The sequence below is a fragment of the Phyllobates terribilis genome, unplaced genomic scaffold (assembly GCF_046119375.1).
Source record: "Phyllobates terribilis strain yellow unplaced genomic scaffold, ASM4611937v1 Scaffold_1__5_contigs__length_1240528914, whole genome shotgun sequence".
In the NCBI taxonomy this organism is placed as follows: Eukaryota; Metazoa; Chordata; class Amphibia; order Anura; family Dendrobatidae; genus Phyllobates; species Phyllobates terribilis.
In genome coordinates, this window is record NW_027362761.1 from 829,753,495 (window position 1) to 829,770,495 (window position 17,001).

At 45.6% G+C, this 17,001-nt stretch overlaps 1 protein-coding gene and 1 long non-coding RNA gene across 2 annotated transcripts in view; one reads left to right on the plus strand and one right to left on the minus strand.

The window, feature by feature from the left end:
• LOC141153323 (uncharacterized) overlaps positions 1 to 17,001 on the plus strand; it is a 76,394-nt gene that overhangs the window by 40,418 nt on the left and 18,975 nt on the right. The window lies entirely within an intron of this gene.
• RASSF6 (Ras association domain family member 6) overlaps positions 1 to 17,001 on the minus strand; it is a 128,279-nt gene that overhangs the window by 22,122 nt on the left and 89,156 nt on the right. The window contains exon 8 of the mRNA XM_073638032.1: positions 12,268 to 12,319. Coding sequence (XP_073494133.1) covers positions 12,268 to 12,319 — 52 coding nt within the window. The remainder of the gene's footprint in view (positions 1 to 12,267; positions 12,320 to 17,001) is intronic.

The following is a 17,001-nucleotide window of genomic DNA, read 5'->3' on the forward strand; positions in this document are numbered from 1 at the left end:
ATGGGATTATAGAAATTTCATGACCACTGTGCTTTTTACCTACACCATGTAAATTGACAGAAATCTGTAACGTCAATTTCATTTGTTTTTCCCCATAGACTTGTATTAGATACCTAAAATCCGCAAGTCAAAAATGCACATGTGTTTGTACTGCGTTTTCAATATGGAACACAGTAAAACACATGTAATCCGCACCTAAGTATATCAATAAAGTTTTGTGAAAGCCAAATACCAGGAAGTATCAAAAGCAAAGCAGCTTTATTTAAAACATGACATATCAAAGAGAAACAACAACTGCTGTATCAAAAAATGCGATAAAATTGTATGTAAAAATAACTCTTTCAAAAATGCAAAGAAAAAACGCAAGTAACCTAATATGTGCAGAAATGCTGATGTGAATTTGCACCATCAAAACTCACCAAATACTCATCATAGCAATGTAGCCCTACAGGTCCAAACTGTAACATCTGTCAGAGGCCGTAGGTCCAAAAAGGCTACCTCAGAAAGACTTGGCACTTGCCACTCCGTCTGGCAGATTCCAAAGGAATTCCAGCCTTTGCCCCTTTACCCCTGTACAAGGATCTAGTCTTATAATTGGGTCCACTGGATTGCTTCCATGGAAGGGCTGCTGTCAGGAGGAGCGAATCAGAGGAGAGAAGTCAAGGTAGTAGATCAGCACAAGGAGGGCAGCAAAGGTACAAAATCAACAGACGAAGAATGGTCAGAAAACAGGCCGCAGTCAGACAACTGGAATTAAACAATTAAAGCGGTGGCCCTGCACCTAAAATATCCTTCTTAAATATCTATCTTTGCACTTTTGCATTTAGTTTTATTATAAAGCATTACATTTTTCCTTATATAGCTAATCTTTAAATATGGTTTTTAATGCATTTGATGTGATGTTTTGTTTGAGAGGAGTCTCAAATGGGACATCACAAGAGGCTGGCGCTGAACTCACTTGCAGCATCTAACGCCACTCCAGAAACAAGATATCATCAGTGGGCGGCACTGCAGTTATTCATTACATTTTCTTGTACCGCTGCCATCTGAAGACATCCTCAATCCATGGTGATAGATGCTGCTGTAGATATGAGAGCAGCCCTGGCACCCACTACTTCTATCGCTGCACCTTGACGATGTCTTCTTTCACAGAAGCTGTGGCGATGACAGAGATAGAATCAGATTGCCGATGCTGCACTCACCTCTCCTACAAAGTCTATCACCATGGATCCAGGACGTCTTCAGAGGGCGGCGATGCAAGGAACTGTAGTAAGTAACTGCAGCGCCGCCTTCCTGATGATATATATAACAAAATATTGACTGTCACTTCCAAACAGAAAACTGGTGTGTACAGGTGCATAATAAGAGTAACCATCTCTATACATAAGTAATAAATAAAGTTGCAATTTGAGTTCTATAGCATGTAAATATGAAATATGATATTTGAATTCCATTACTGCTCTAAATAATAGGAAAAAATGCCTTACTGATGATGTTCTGTTACAAAATGAGCGATAGATGCTGCGGCCAAGTGAGTGCAGACCCTGATTCCAGCTATGTATCACTTAGAGTTCACTGGGTGCACCAGTTGTGAGAAAATCACATTTTTTTCTGCTGCAGACATAGCAGTACTTTGAATGCTGAGTGTTTTAGAACTCTGCCCACACCAGTGATTGACAGGTTTCTGTGTACACTGTTTATTGACAGAAAACTTCTAATCAGTGGTGGGTGTGGGGTTATTGTAGCGTCGGCGTCCCTGCCTCCTGCTAGGCAGGGATGCTGTTCCCCTCACCTCTCCGCTCCGTGCCCGGCGTCTTCCTCCCGCTCTGCTGGCAGCGCACGCTCCTTCCCAGCCACTGTGCTTAGGGTGCGCGTGCGCGCGCTTCCCCTCTCTTAAAGGGGCCGCGCGCGCCGTCCTAAGGAGTCCCCGGCCAATGGCCGGAGAATCTCTCCATATATAAGGCACCTCCTCCAAAATGGAGGTGCCCGAGCAATGTTGTTGCAAAGCCTTCACTCTGTTTCAGCCCTCAGGTCCCGTTACCAGTTACCTGCCAGTCACCTGCCAGATTCCTGCTTGTTACCTGCCAGTCACCTGCCAGATTCCTGCTTGATACCTGCCTGATATCCGCTTACCTGCTTGCAAGCCTGTGGTCCAACGGTCTGCCTTCCGACACCTGTCAGTCTGTCTATGGACCAGCCTGCCCGCTCACCTGGGAGCGCTCACCTGCTACCTGCCTGCTAGCCTACCTGGAGGCTCTGCCGTCACTTGCCGTGACCACCTGCCTGTCCAGAGACTCTTGCCCGCTCACCTGGGAGCGCTCACCTGCTACCTGCCTGCTAGACTACCTGGAGGCTCTGCCGTCACTTGCCGTGATCACCTGCCTGTCCAGAGACTCTTGCCCGCTCACCTGGGAGCGCTCACCTGCTACCTGCCTGCTAGCCTACCTGGAGGCTCTGCCGTCACTTGCCGTGACCACCTGCCCGTCCAGAGACTCTTGCCCGCTCACCTGGGAACGCTCACCTGCTACCTGCCTGCTAGCCTACCTGGAGGCTCTGCCGTCACTTGCCGTGACCACCTGCCCGTCCAGAGACTCTTGCCCGCTCACCTGGGAGCGTCCACCTGCTACCTGTCTGCTAGTCTACCCAGAGACTGTCCCTGTCACTTGCCGTGACTACCTGCCCTTCTACCCAGAGACTGTCCCTGTCACTTGCCGTGACTACCTGCCCTTCTACCCAGAGACTGTCCCTGTCACTTGCCGTGACTACCTGCCCTTCTACCCAGAGACTGTCCCTGTCACTTGCCGTGACTACCTGCCCGTCTTCCCTGGGAGCCACCCGCTTCCTTACAAGGACCGCCCCCTTGTATAGTAGCTCAGAGGTTCCGCCTTCCAGACCCGTTACAGTTTGCTCGGGCCATGGAACCCGGTGGCACCCAAGCTCCCTCGCTCTCAGACCTATGTCATGAACTGTCCCGGCAGAGGTCCCAACAGGAGTCCATCCTGAGTCACCTGCGGAATGTCAACTCTCGCCTGGACACCCTGACTGCTCCACGAGTAACCACCGCTAGTGTCATGACTCGCAACCCGGCAGCGCCGCTGCCCACCAATACCATGGTATCCTGCCCCGGACCCCGACTTTCTGCACCTCCTCGCTTCGGAGGCGATCCCGCTCAAGCCCGGGGCTTCATAAACCAGTGCACCCTGCACTTTGAACTCCTGTCCCACCAGCTTATCTCCGACCGGGCCAAAATAGCCTTCATTATGTCCCATCTCACGGGGGAGGCACTGGCTTGGCTAAATCCTCTATGGGAGAGAGGAGACCCCCTAGTGTCCGACCTGCCAGCCTTTCTCACGGCTTTCCGGAAAGTCTTCGACGAACCCGGACGGAAGACCTCATCCGCATCATCTCTGCTACGCCTCCATCAAGGAAATCTCACCGTGGGCCAATATGCCATACGGTTCCGTACCCTTGCTTCGGAGCTGGCCTGGGATAACGACGCCCTGGTGTCTCTCTTTTGGGAGGGTCTGTCCGGCCGTATTAAAGATGAACTCGCCGGTCGGGACATTCCTACCACTCTCGATGACTTAATAACACTTGCCACCCGGATTGACATCCGGTTCCAGGAGTGCGCCAAAGAGGTCACCCGTGAGAGGAGGTTTCCACGTCTAGCCCCTACCTTCCAGAAACCTGTCACTTCTCCCGTTACTACCCAGGCGCACTCACCTGAGCCTATGCAGGTCGACCAGACCAAGATGGTCAAAACCCGTCAAGAGTTACGCCGTGCCGAGGGGAGCTGCTTCTACTGTGGCAGTAAGGAGCACCGGATCCGTTCCTGCCCGGAGAGGTCGGGAAACACCTGTGTCTAGGATCGCTCAGAGAGGTCGTCCTAGACAAGAATAAACCCTCTCCATCTCTGCTGCTGTCGGTCTCTATCATCTGCGGGGAGAACCGTTATTTTGAACTGGCTCAACTTGACTCTGGAGCTGCCGGAAATCTCATTTCTCAGTCTCTGGTAGAGAAATACCGCATTCCCACCAAACCTCTAGCTGTACCCTTATCTGTCACTGCCGTGGATGGGGGCCTCTTACCACATCCCATCCAACTCATCACCGAATCCATAACCCTGCAGGTGGGAATGCTGCACTCTGAGAGCATCTTCTTTCATGTTCTGCCTGGACTCTCTCACGCCCTCTTACTAGGCCTACCTTGGCTTCAGAGACATGCACCCGTGCTTGATTGGCAGACCGGAGAAGTCCTTCGCTGGGGACAGGACTGCCATAAGACTTGTTTAGTTCCCGTCCATCCTGTCCGTCCTTCTCCTACTCCAGCCAATCTACCTGGTCTTCCGGCTCCTTATTGGTCGTATGCGGACGTCTTTAATAAAAAGGAGGCAGAGACATTACCCCCTCATAGACCATACGACTGCCCAATCGACCTGATGCCTGGCGCTACTCCTCCCCGTGGGCGCATTTACCCTTTGTCCGCTGCTGAGACCCGATCCATGTCAGAATATATTGAGGAGAATCTGGCCCGGGGATTCATCCGGAAATCTACTTCCCCGGCGGGAGCAGGCTTCTTCTTCGTCAAAAAGAAGGACGGCTCACTCCGTCCCTGTATAGACTATAGAGGCCTTAACCAGATCACGGTGAAGAATAAATACCCCCATCCGCTCATTCCGGAATTATTTGACCGTCTGAGGGGGGCTAGAATCTTCACCAAGCTGGACCTCTGTGGGGCGTATAACCTGCTCCATATCCGTCAGGGGGATGAATGGAAGACGGCATTCAACACCCGGGACGGCCACTATGAATACCTGGTAATGCCCTTCGGTCTCTGTAACGCTCCCGCCGTCTTTCAAGAGTTGGTCAATGACATCTTCCGGGACCTTCTCTACTCCTGCGTAGTGGTGTACCTGGATGACATCTTGGTCTTCTCTCCGGATCTCCCCACACACCGGAGGGATGTTCGTCAGGTTCTGCTCAGGCTCAGGCAGAACCACCTCTACACTAAATATGAGAAGTGCCTCTTTGAGCAGACTTCGCTTCCGTTTTTGGGCTACATAATTTCTCAGACCGGCCTACGAATGGATCCTGAGAAACTGTCTGCCATCGAGAAGGGGCCTCTACCAGAGGGGTTGAAGGCTATTCAGCGGTTCCTGGGCTTCGCCAACTACTACCGCCTCTTCATACCGCACTTCTCTTCCCGGACTGCCCCAATCTCTGCGCTTACCTGTAAGGGCACTAATCCCAGAGAATGGCCGCCCGAAGCAGAGGAAGCCTTTCTTTCCTTAAAACAGGCTTTCTCTTCCGCCCCGGTGCTGCATCGCCCAGACGGCAACAAGCAATTCTTCCTGGAAGTTGACACCTCCTCCTCTGGAGCTGGAGCGGTACTTACCCAAAAATCGTCTTCCAGGAGAATGGTAACTTGTGGCTTCTTCTCCTAACTCTTCTCCTCTTCCGAGCACAACTATTCTATAGGAGACCGAGAGTTATTGGCCATTAAGCTGGCATTGGAGGAGTGGCGTTACCTGCTCGAGGGGGCTCTTTACCCAGTAATAATTTACACGGACCACAAGAACTTGGCTTACCTCCAGAGTGCCCAGAGACTTAAGCTACGCCAAGCCCGGTGGTCCTTGTTTTTTGCTCGCTTTGATTTTGTTCTTCATTTTCGCCCCGCTGACAAAAACATCAAAGCTGACGCCTTGTCCCGATCCTTCCTGGTGTCTGATCTTGAGGAGGAACCTAAACACATCATCGATCCCGCCAGAGTAATGAAAGTGGCCCCCGTGAGTCTAAATCGTCTCCCTCCCGGTAAGACGTTCGTAACGGTACCTGATCGGGAGAAGATCCTACACTGGGGTCACTCGTCTAAGCTAGCTGGCCACGCCGGTCAGAAAAAGACCCTCCAGCTTATCACCCGGCACTACTGGTGGCCTACCCTGCACAAGGACGTAATAGACTTTGTTTCTGCCTGTGTGTCCTGCGCCCGCAACAAGGTTTCGAGACACCTGCCAGCCGGTCGCCTCCTTCCTCTTCCAGTACCTGCTGCCCCCTGGCAGCATATAGCTATGGACTTCATAACAGATCTCCCTGTCTCTGCCGGTTGTACGGTCATTTGGGTGGTCGCTGACCACTTTTCCAAAATGGCTCATTTCATTCCCCTGCCAGGCCTCCCGTCTGCACCCGAGCTGGCTAAAGACTTTATCCGCCACATCTTCCGTCTCCATGGCCTGCCCCTCCACATCGTGTCGGATCGTGGGGTTCAGTTCACCTCACGCTTCTGGAGAGCCACATGTAAGCTGCTAGACGTCACCCTGGACTTCTCCTCCGCATACCACCCACAGTCCAATGGTCAAGTGGAGCGGATCAATCAGATCCTGACTAGTTACCTCCGGCACTTCGTTAATGCCCACCATTCACACTGGGTGGATCTCCTACCATGGGCCGAATTCTCTTACAATAATCACGAGAGCGAATCTTCCTCCAAATCCCAGTTTTTTGTAGTCTTCGGTCAGCATCCTCGGATCCCATTTCCCGTCTCCACCTCGGTGGACAATCCGGCTGCGGAATCTCTCGTTAGCAAATTTTCCTCCATTTGGGAGAGTACCCGATCCGCACTCCTTCAGTCGTCCGAGCGGATGAAAAAACACGCTGACAAAAAACGCCTGGATCCTCCACAATTCTGTCCTGGAGATAGAGTCTGGCTCTCGTCCAAGTATGTCCGGCTCAAGGTTCCTTCCTACAAATTAGGGCCTCGGTTCATCGGCCCACTGGAGGTTATCAAACAGATCAGCCCGGTGGCCTATAAATTGAAACTCCCGGCCAACTTGCGGATCCCTAATTCCTTCCATGTATCTCTCCTCAAACCCGTGGTACTTAACTCTTTTTCCAAGTCTACAGGTACGCCTCCTGCTCCGGTTTCCGCTGAAAACGAGTTTGAGGTAGAGAACATTCTGGCCACCAAAAGGGTAAGAGGAAAGACCTTTTTTCTAGTAGACTGGAAGGGGTTTGGTCCTGAGGAGAGAACGTGGGAGCCCCGGGAGAACATCCATGCCCCTCTCATCCTTGATAAATTTCTGTCTGGCCTTAAAAAGGGGGGGCCTAAAGGGGGGGGGTACTGTAGCGTCGGCGTCCCTGCCTCCTGCTAGGCAGGGACGCTGTTCCCTTCACCTCTCCGCTCCGTGCCCGGCGTCTTCCTCCCGCTCTGCTGGCAGCGCACGCTCCTTCCCGGCCACTGTGCTTAGGGCACGCGCGTGCACTTCCCCTCTCTTAAAGGGGCCGCGCGCGCCATCCTAAGGAGTCCCCGGCCAATGGCCGGAGGATCTCTCCATATATAAGGCACCTCCTCCAAAATGGAGGTGCCCGAGCAATGTTGTTGCAAAGCCTTCACTCTGTTTCAGCCCTCAGGTCCCGTTACCAGTTACCTGCCATTCACCTGCCAGATTCCTGCTTGTTACCTGCCAGTCACCTGCCAGATTCCTGCTTGATACCTGCCTGATATCCACTTACCTGCTTGCAAGCCTGCGGTCCGACGGTCTGCCTTCCGACACCTGTCAGTCTGTCTATGGACCAGCCTGCCCGCTCACCTGGGAGCTCTCACCTGCTACCTGCCTGCTAGCCTACCTGGAGGCTCTGCCGTCACTTGCCGTGACCACCTGCCCGTCCAGAGACTCTTGCCCGCTCACCTGGGAACGCTCACCTGCTACCTGCCTGCTAGCCTACCTGGAGGCTCTGCCGTCACTTGCCGTGACCACCTGCCCGTCCAGAGACTCTTGCCCGCTCACCTGGGAGCGTCCACCTGCTACCTGTCTGCTAGTCTACCCAGAGACTGTCCCTGTCACTTGCCTTGACTACCTGCCCTTCTACCCAGAGACTGTCCCTGTCACTTGCCGTGACTACCTGCCCTTCTACCCAGAGACTGTCCCTGTCACTTGCCGTGACTACCTGCCCTTCTACCCAGAGACTGTCCCTGTCACTTGCCGTGACTACCTGCCCGTCTTCCCTGGGAGCCACCCGCTTCCTTACAAGGACCGCCCCCTTGTATAGTAGCTCAGAGGTTCCGCCTTCCAGACCCGTTACAGTTATACACAACAGAATGACTACATTGCACAAGACAGTTAGTCATCTAGAGATAATCTACTGATGATAAAATACTGATTTTATTAAAACAACAGCACACAGCTCAGTATTAGACACATCACTGGAATTAGGCTCTCAGCCTTTACATCATGCTGTTCTGATATTGCATAGTGAAAACTTGCTGTAAGTTTCCCTAAAAAGGGAACCTATCAGCACGATTTTGTAATCTAAAGAAAAGACATGGATGTAATGGTGCTGTAATACAGATTACATTAAATCCTTTGGTGAAGAAATCTGCTTTGTCCTTCTTGTTTAATCATCATTTTTCTGCTAATTAAACTTTGGTGTACAGGAGCTGGACTGTGCATTGGGTCTTCTCCTTGTCTGATTCCCCGGCTCCTCCGCCTGCCTCCAGTCTTTGAATGACAGGTCACTATGGAGATTTCAAACAGAGGAGGCAGATCATTCAAAGACCGGATGCAGGTAGAGGGTTAGTGTTACACGCACCCCGCTAGGTTCAGATAGGGGCGAGACAGGTTACATGAATTCTTTGGAATCCTGAGGGAACCGTTACTCAGGGCGACCATAGACCATGCGTTGCAGCTTCTCTCAGGCACACAGGGGTATTGACCCTCAAGCACAGACACGTAGGTTGTTTCACTTGCTGACCAGACACACTTGACAAGAGTCCTTATAAAGAATAGAACAGTAGCATTTAATAAGCCGCACAGCCAGTGCAAGTTAAGTCTTATGAGCAACAGGCTCCAGTGACAAACAGTACAGTTTCCTTAGCAGCACAGCAGTTCACAGTCTTCCCAGTAGTACAGGATGGCACAGTTCTAATGCAAAGGCACATTAATGAACACAGCATTCTTTACAGCACAGTGAGATGGAGGTGGGGGCAGGGTTTGCTGAGGAAGATGATCCCTGTGACACCATTTCTTCCAGTCCTTATCTTTCTGCCTGACAATACTCTGCACTGCTAGTTCAGGAACGCTACCTGACCTGGACTTAGCTTCACTCCTGACTTGAATCCTTTTCACTTGCAGGGGCACGTCTGTGAGATACAGAACACACACCACCTTTCTCTTTGGCTCCAGCCAGACAGTAAATAACTTCCCCACAATCCCCCCCTGGGGCTTTGCTAAAACACTCCCCTTCTCCTGTAACTGTGTTAACCCCTCTAGTTGCTGGATGCTTCTGGAGCACAATACTTCCTGTCTCCTGTGCTTGTGTTACTTTTAATAGTTGCTGAATGCTTTTAAAGCAACAGCACTACTTCTGCATGTTCCACTAGGGAATTATAGACCGGAAGAAGACCTAGTCAAGACAAAATTAGGTGGCAAGGACAAGGTCAGGGTGGTAGCCAAGGTCAAAACCAAGAAGACAGAGTCAGAGGGAGAATCATGAGGCAGGTGGAATGTTAAATCAGTCCAGGGTCAGCAACAGGTATTGAAGTAAGTAGGGTCAGGTATCAGAGAAGGAGAATCAAGCCAGGGCCAGTATTCATTTGCAACACCCATCTGATTGCTATGAGTTTAAGTAGGGTGCAGTGCTGCTTCATAGGTAAGAGTAGGGAGCTAATTACACTTGATAATTAGCTGTTCTGCAGAAACCCACGCACTCTCCAGATTACCAGCAACATAATTCCCACCCATACCAATACATTCTGAGGTCCTCGCCTGCAGCACTCATTAATGCTAGCAACATTACCATCTTCAACGCCAGTGAAGATGGTGTTGATTATCCGTATAGCAAGTGCAGCATTTCCTGACAACAGAAGAAGCTGGAGCGTGACTAGACAATGATGTAACACTGGTGTACCTACTGGTTTTACCGGAAAGCAGGTTTGTGAACAGGGGCGAACATATCATCGGTGTAACAAGTGAAAGGATACCTGCAGCACATATTAAGCAGGAGGAACACGTGACCTGTAATTTAGGCACAATATCGGAAGATACAGTGGTGGCCAAAATATTGGCACCCCTGCAATTCTGTCAGATAATACTCAGTTTCTTTCTGAAAATGATTGCAATCACAAATTCTTTGGTATTATTATCTTCATTTAATTTGTCTTCAATGAAAAAACACAAAAAGAATTGTCGTAAAGCCAAATTCGATATAATTTCACACCAAACCTAAAAAAGGGGTGGACAAAAGTATTGGCACTGTTTGAAAAATCATGTGGTGCTTCTCTAATTCGTGTAATTAACAGCACCTGTAACTTACCTGTGGCACCTAACAGGTGTTGGCAATAACTAAATCACACTTGCAGCCAGTTAACATGGATTAAAGTTGACTCAACCTCTGTCCTGTGTCCTTGTGTGTACCACATCGAGCATGGAGAAAAGAAAGAAGACCAAAGAACTGTTTGAGGACTTGAGAAACCAAATTGTGAGGAAGCATGAGCAATCTCAAGGCTACAAGTCCATCTCCAAAGACCTGAATGTTCCTGTGTCTTCCGTGCGCAGTGTCATCAAGAAGTTTAAAGCCCATGGCACTGTGGCTAACCTCCCTAGATGTGGACGGAAAAGAAAAATTGACGAGAGATTTCAACGCAAGATTGTGCGGATGGTGGATAAAGAACCTCGACTAACATCCAAACAAATTCAAGCTGCCCTGCAGTCCGAGGGTACAACAGTGTCAACCCGTACTATCCGTCGGAGTCTGAATGAAAAGGGACTGTATGGTAGGATACCCAGGAAGACCCCACTTCTTACCCCGAGACATAAAAAAGCCAGGCTGGAGTTTGCCAAAACTTACCTGAGAAAGCCTAAAACATTTTGGAAGAATGTTCTCTGGTCAGATGAGACAAAAGTAGAGCTTTTTGGGAAAAAGCATCAACATAGAGTGTACAGGGAAAAAAAAGAGGCATTCAAAGAAAAGAACACGGTCCCTACAGTCAAATATGGCGTGGGTTCCCTGATGTTTTGGGGTTGCTTTGCTGCCTCTGGCACTGGACTGCTTGACCGTGTGCATGGCGTTATGAAGTCTGAAGACTACCAACAAATTTTGCAGCATAATGTAGGGCCCAGTGTGAGAAAGCTGGGTCTCCCTCAGAGGTCATGGGTCTTCCAGCAGGACAATGACCCAAAACACACTTCCAAAAGCACTATCAAATGGTTTGCGAGAAAGCACTGGAGACTTCTAAGGTGGCCAGCAATGAGTCCAGACCTGAATCCCATAGAACACCTGTGGAGAGATCTCAAAATAGCAGTTTGGAGAAGGCACCCTTCAAATATCAGGGACCTGGAGCAGTTTGCCAAAGAAGAATGCTCTACAATTCCAGCAGAGCATTGTAAGAAACTCATTGATTGTTACCAGAAGCGGTTGTTCGCAGTTATTTTGGCTAAAGGTTGTGCAACCAAGTATTAGGCTGAGGGTGCCAATACTTTTGTCTGGCCCATTTTTGGAGTTTTGTTTGAAATGATCCATGATTTGATTTTTGCTTCATTCTCTTTTATGTTTTTTCCTTGCAAGCAATTTAAATGAAGATAATACCAAAGAATTTGTGATTGCAATCATTTTCAGGAAGAAACTGAGTATTATCTGACAGAATTGCAGGGGTGCCAATACTTTTGGCCACCACTGTATGGTTGTGGCGGTGCAATGCTTTATCAAAAATAGAAAATGGCAGTACAATGTAGAAAAAGGGGAAAGCTGCACTCACCATACCATTAAAAGAAATAATCCTTTATTTCATGTCAGTATAAAAAATAGTGGCAAGCAGGGAGTGTGAGTAGAAGGAGGGCGACAGCTGTTTCACGCTGAATCAAGCGCGTGCGTCCTTCTCCTCCCCGCACTCCCTGCTTGCCACTATCTTTTATACTGACATGAAATATAGGATTATGTCTTTTAATGATACGGTGACTGCTACTTTCACTTTTTTCTAAATTTTAATATCATCGGTGTAACCTGTGCAGACACAGGAGCCCAAGAGGTAAGGGGACCAACATCCGTCTCCAAAGCAGCAGTAATTGTGCATATTGATGAGCTTGAGCTAGTGGACTGCAAAGGGCCCATACATTGTTCTGGCACAGGGGCCCTCTCCTGTCTGTGTCTGCTCCTGGTTGTGGGGACTTTATTTTCTAACATTGAGCGAGTTCACATGTGGATAGTTCACCAACAACAAAAGTCAAAAGTTATTCCAGTTTAAATTATGTCAGAAAGCTAAAAGAAAAATACTCACCTCCTGAGGCATGAATAATGTACAGTGCAAATTCATTTGGGTTGGTCTCAATCTGTCAAACAAAAATATTACTATTATTCAGATTAAAGATATTGAAACTGATAAAAGTTTAGAAAAGAAAGTGTTCATGACTTCCACAATCCATATAATCCACTCATAATCTACCAGAATCCAAGTGGTTGTTGCGGACAGCATTCACATTTGATCTTTCTTTACTAGTCTTTTTAATAATTCCTCGTTTATTGTTGAAAAAAATACAAGGAAACTGTACATTCTGGAAATAGAGTAGAAAAAAATCCATTCCCTGCAAACAAGTGATATTATTAGACTCAGTGGGGCAAATTTACTGTATTGCACCAGGAAACTGCACCAGATTTCTCGCTTAATTTGTACCAAAAAATAGCTTTGCTAGATTTGTGTTTTAGGAACTTTATCGGAGTGGCTAGATAAGAGTTGTGGCTAACAGGAAATGGGTTGGGCTTAAAATGGGTACTAGCTATAATGTGGCATATTGCACAAAAATTTGGGCAGAAAATTGTAAAGAAAGTTAACCAACCAAGCTGTGGTATAATGTTAAAGCCTAGATTCATCTTTGTTTTTGCACCTTTTTTTCTGGAGGAAAAATGGTTCTAATGGGGACTTTTTTTTTAAATTTGAGCCTTATTAATTTTTTAATTTGCACCCTTTTTAAACTTTCTTTGTTTTGTTGTTTTTTTATTTTCCTTTGATCAACGATGTGGGCGTAGTTTTCCTTATCCAGATATTTTAGCTTAATTCATCTTTTGTGGCTTTTCAAAATATTGCAAAATGTTTGTGCAGTTGTGCTCCATTACACTACTGGAATACAAAATTTGGTAAATTCTATTTTTGTGTAGTTGAAGGCTAAGATGCAATATTAAAGAATTATGTTAAAGAATTATATTAAAGAATCTTGCACCTTGTTGCATTAAAAGGTGCAAAACAGGTAAAAACCCCAAAATTGTGGGACCGATTAGTGGTAATCCTTTGGATTTTTTTAAGTCACTTTTCTTTTTTGTCTTGAGCTATTCATTGATGGTTTTTGTGCCAAATTCTTCAAAAGGTCACATGAATTTTGGCAAAATGACAAATGCTTTTAATTTTTTATTTTTACTTTTTTTTGCATCTTTTTGCAACAAAAAGTTTCATGATCTGTTAAAATGTTGGATGCAGCCAAAACATTTGTGCAAAAAAATTCTGGCATATAAAATAATTCACCCAGTGAGGTACTGGAGTACATCTGAGCAAAAATTTGTTTAAGACTTTTTTTTTAAAAAGCCACAAATAATTAATGAGCCACAAACACTTGGATTTTAAAAATCCCAACCATGATGGCAAACAGAGAAAAACAAAGGACAAAGTAGAAAATAGACTCCAAAAAAGGCGCAACGAAAAAACATTAAGTGATTTTGATTTTGTTCTCGCAATTTTTAAGAATTTTGTACAAAAAACAGCAATGAATACCACAAGGCATAAAAGAAAAGTCACTTAAATAAACACAAATGATGAATTTGGCCCAAATTGTTTACGATTGTGTCAGTTAAGCCATAGAGTGCGAGCCACTGTAATATATTTGGCCATCTATTCTAATTCTAAATTTAATACAGAATAACCCTTTCCATGAGACATACTGGAAAGTGAGAAAACAATGCAAGTGTGGTTAAATTGGTAAAAAAAAAACGCAATACTGCCATTGATTTTCGGGTTTTGTTTTTCTGGCATTCTTTGTGCTGTAAAAATGACGCTGCAATATGATTCTGCAAGTCAGCACGATTACCAAAATTGTATAGTATGTTTTTATTTAACCCCTTTGCAACACCCGCCATACATGTACGGCGCAATTCGCAAGCAGGTATATGGAGCGGGTTCACAGGCTGAGTTTGCAACATACCTGGCAGATAATGGCTGTGACACAAAGCCAGGACCTGCCTTTATTAGTCGTGCGTGGAGCAGAGCTCTGCGCATGACTTAACTTGCTAAATGCCGCTGTCAATCTTTGTTGAGGTTAAGTCATGCTTTACGTGATGGGGTTGCTATGACAGCCGGGGGTATGTTGAAGATGCACATGCCTGCCATCATGGAGATCCGTTGAAACCCAACCTGTGTGACTATAAATTTTTGCTACATACAGAAAAAGGGAGACTAACAAATACAGCAAACAGTAAATAAGGAAAGTTGTTTTTTTTTTTTAAATTAAAAACTTAAAAATTTGAATCAACCTCTTTTCCCCCTTTAACCACTTTGCGCCAGAGCCTGTTTTCGCCTTCGTGACCAGGCCAATTTTTTCAATTCTGACCACAGTCATTTTATGAGGTAATAGCTATGGAACGCTTCAACAGATTCCCCTGATTCTGAGATTGTTTTTTCGTGACATATTGTACTTCATGATAGTGGTAAAATGTCTTCTATATCACTTGCGTTTATTTTTGAAAAATAATCGGAAATTTGGCGGAAATTTTGAAAATTTTGCAATTTTCAAACTTTGAATTTTCATGCCCTTAAATCATAAATGAAAGAGATATATCACACAAAATAGTTAATAAATAACATTTCCCACATGTCTACTTTACATCAGCACAATTTTGGAACCAACATTTTTTTTTGCTAGGAAGTTCTAAGGGTTAAAAGTTGACCAGCGATTTCTCATTTTTCCAACAAAATTTACAAAAACATGTTTTAGGGACCACATCTTTTATTTGAAGTGACTTTGAGGGGCCGTTATGACAGAAAATACCCAAAAGTGACACCATTCTAAAAACTGCACCCCTCAAGGTGCTCAAAACCACATTCAAGAAGTTTATTAACCCTTCAGGTGCATCACGGGAATTTCTGGAATGTGGAAGAAAACAATGAACATTTAACTTTTTTTGACAAAAATGTTACTTTAGACCCAATTTTTTTATTTTCACAAGGGTTACAGGAAAAAAATTTCTCCTGAGCATGCTCAGGGCCGGCCCGAACATATAGGCGAACTAGGCGGCCGCCTAGGGCGCCCACCCTAAGGGGGCGCCAGAGAAAAAATAGAAAAAATTATAAAAAATCTTTTCAAAAGGCAAAAAGTTTTAGGGATGGAAAGAAAAGTGTACATAAATTTTTATATTGATAGATGTCATCAGCAGTCGATGCGGCTAGTGGGAGCAGTCTGTTTTGACGCATTGGCGTATACTGCCTGGACTGCCAGTCAGGCCAGCTAAGGCAAGGGAGATAGTATCTACGTGTTTTGCATATCGGCGCGCACGATTATAATATTTTCGAGGTATGTCTCTACTGTTTGCATGCTTTATCATGTGAGCCATTGCTGTTATTTTGTATATTCATTAGATTCATTGTTCCATGAGGTTTCATGAATGCAAATAGAAAATAGGAGGTTTTTAGTAAATTTTTGGCCTAGGTTCTAAAGTGTTAGGCGCTGCGAGGTAGGTATATTGTTTTGATTTTCAAAAATATTGGAAACATTGGAAATTGTTAAAGTAATTTGTGTTTTTTGTCTTAAAAGTAAAATCTTATTATATAATGTTCAGATAACAATTTTAATTGGCGCGTTAACTTTTAGGTAAATGCTGTGTGTTGTAACGAGTCATGGCTGATAATAAGAAAAAACTTTCGGGGTTTCAGAACCGTAAAAGAAAAGCTGAGGAGGAGAAATCACTTTAAAAAATCAAAGGGTCATTTTTAAAATATCTAAGCAATAGAAATGAAGACGCGGAATTCCAAACGTTGGAACAACAGGCTTCTGTTGCCTCGGAAATATTGAATGTGGAAATAGAATTTGTTTCTCATGCTGAAAATAGTGAACTACAACCATCAATATGTGGTGGTAGATCTGATCAAAGTACCAGTACTGACATGGAGGCTGGTACATCTATAGAAATACTATTCGGACGATCCCGCTACGTGGACCGTAATCAATGATGACTTACGCCTAGATGTAGTAAAACTCGGCTTCACACAAGTTAAAGATTTCGATTTTCCTTTGGACACTAATCTTAGAAAATTTTCTTGTGTTCACTATAAATGTCGTCTTGTCAATGGTGAAAGTCTTGAACGCAATTGGCTAACGTATTCTATTCAGAAAAATTCAGTTTTTTGTTTTTGCTGCACGTTGTTTCCAGACTCATCACTTCAACTAGGAATCATCAAACGCTCAGCCTTAGGTACTGATGGTGTAAATGACTGGAAAAACATATCTGCTATTTTAGCCAGCCACGAAAAAAGCAAAGATCATATGATTAGCTTTCAAAAATGGAAGGAACTCGAAAATAGACTTAAGATGAACAAGACCATTGACGAAGAACACTTACGCAAAATTGAAGAGCAAGAAAAATACTGGCATCAAATTTTAGAAAGGTTGATAGCTCTAGTGAGGGTACTAGGTACGCAAAACTTAGCGTTCCGTGGATCAAATGATGCATTGTTTGCATCTAATAATGGGAACTTTTTGAAATTTGTGGAGTATTTGGCTATGTTCGATCCCGTCATGTGTGAGCACATTCGGAAAATCCGCGACAAAGAGATTCATGCACATTATTTCGGAAAAACAATACAAAATGAGATGATTCAACTGCTAAGTAATGGTATTCAGGAAAAGATTCTTGACGATGTCAAAACTGCGAAATACTTTTCTGTAGTGCTGGATTGTACTTCTGACGTGTCTCATGTTGAACAAATGACTATCATTGTTCGGTTTATTTCCACATAAGAAGACAAAAAGTTTGA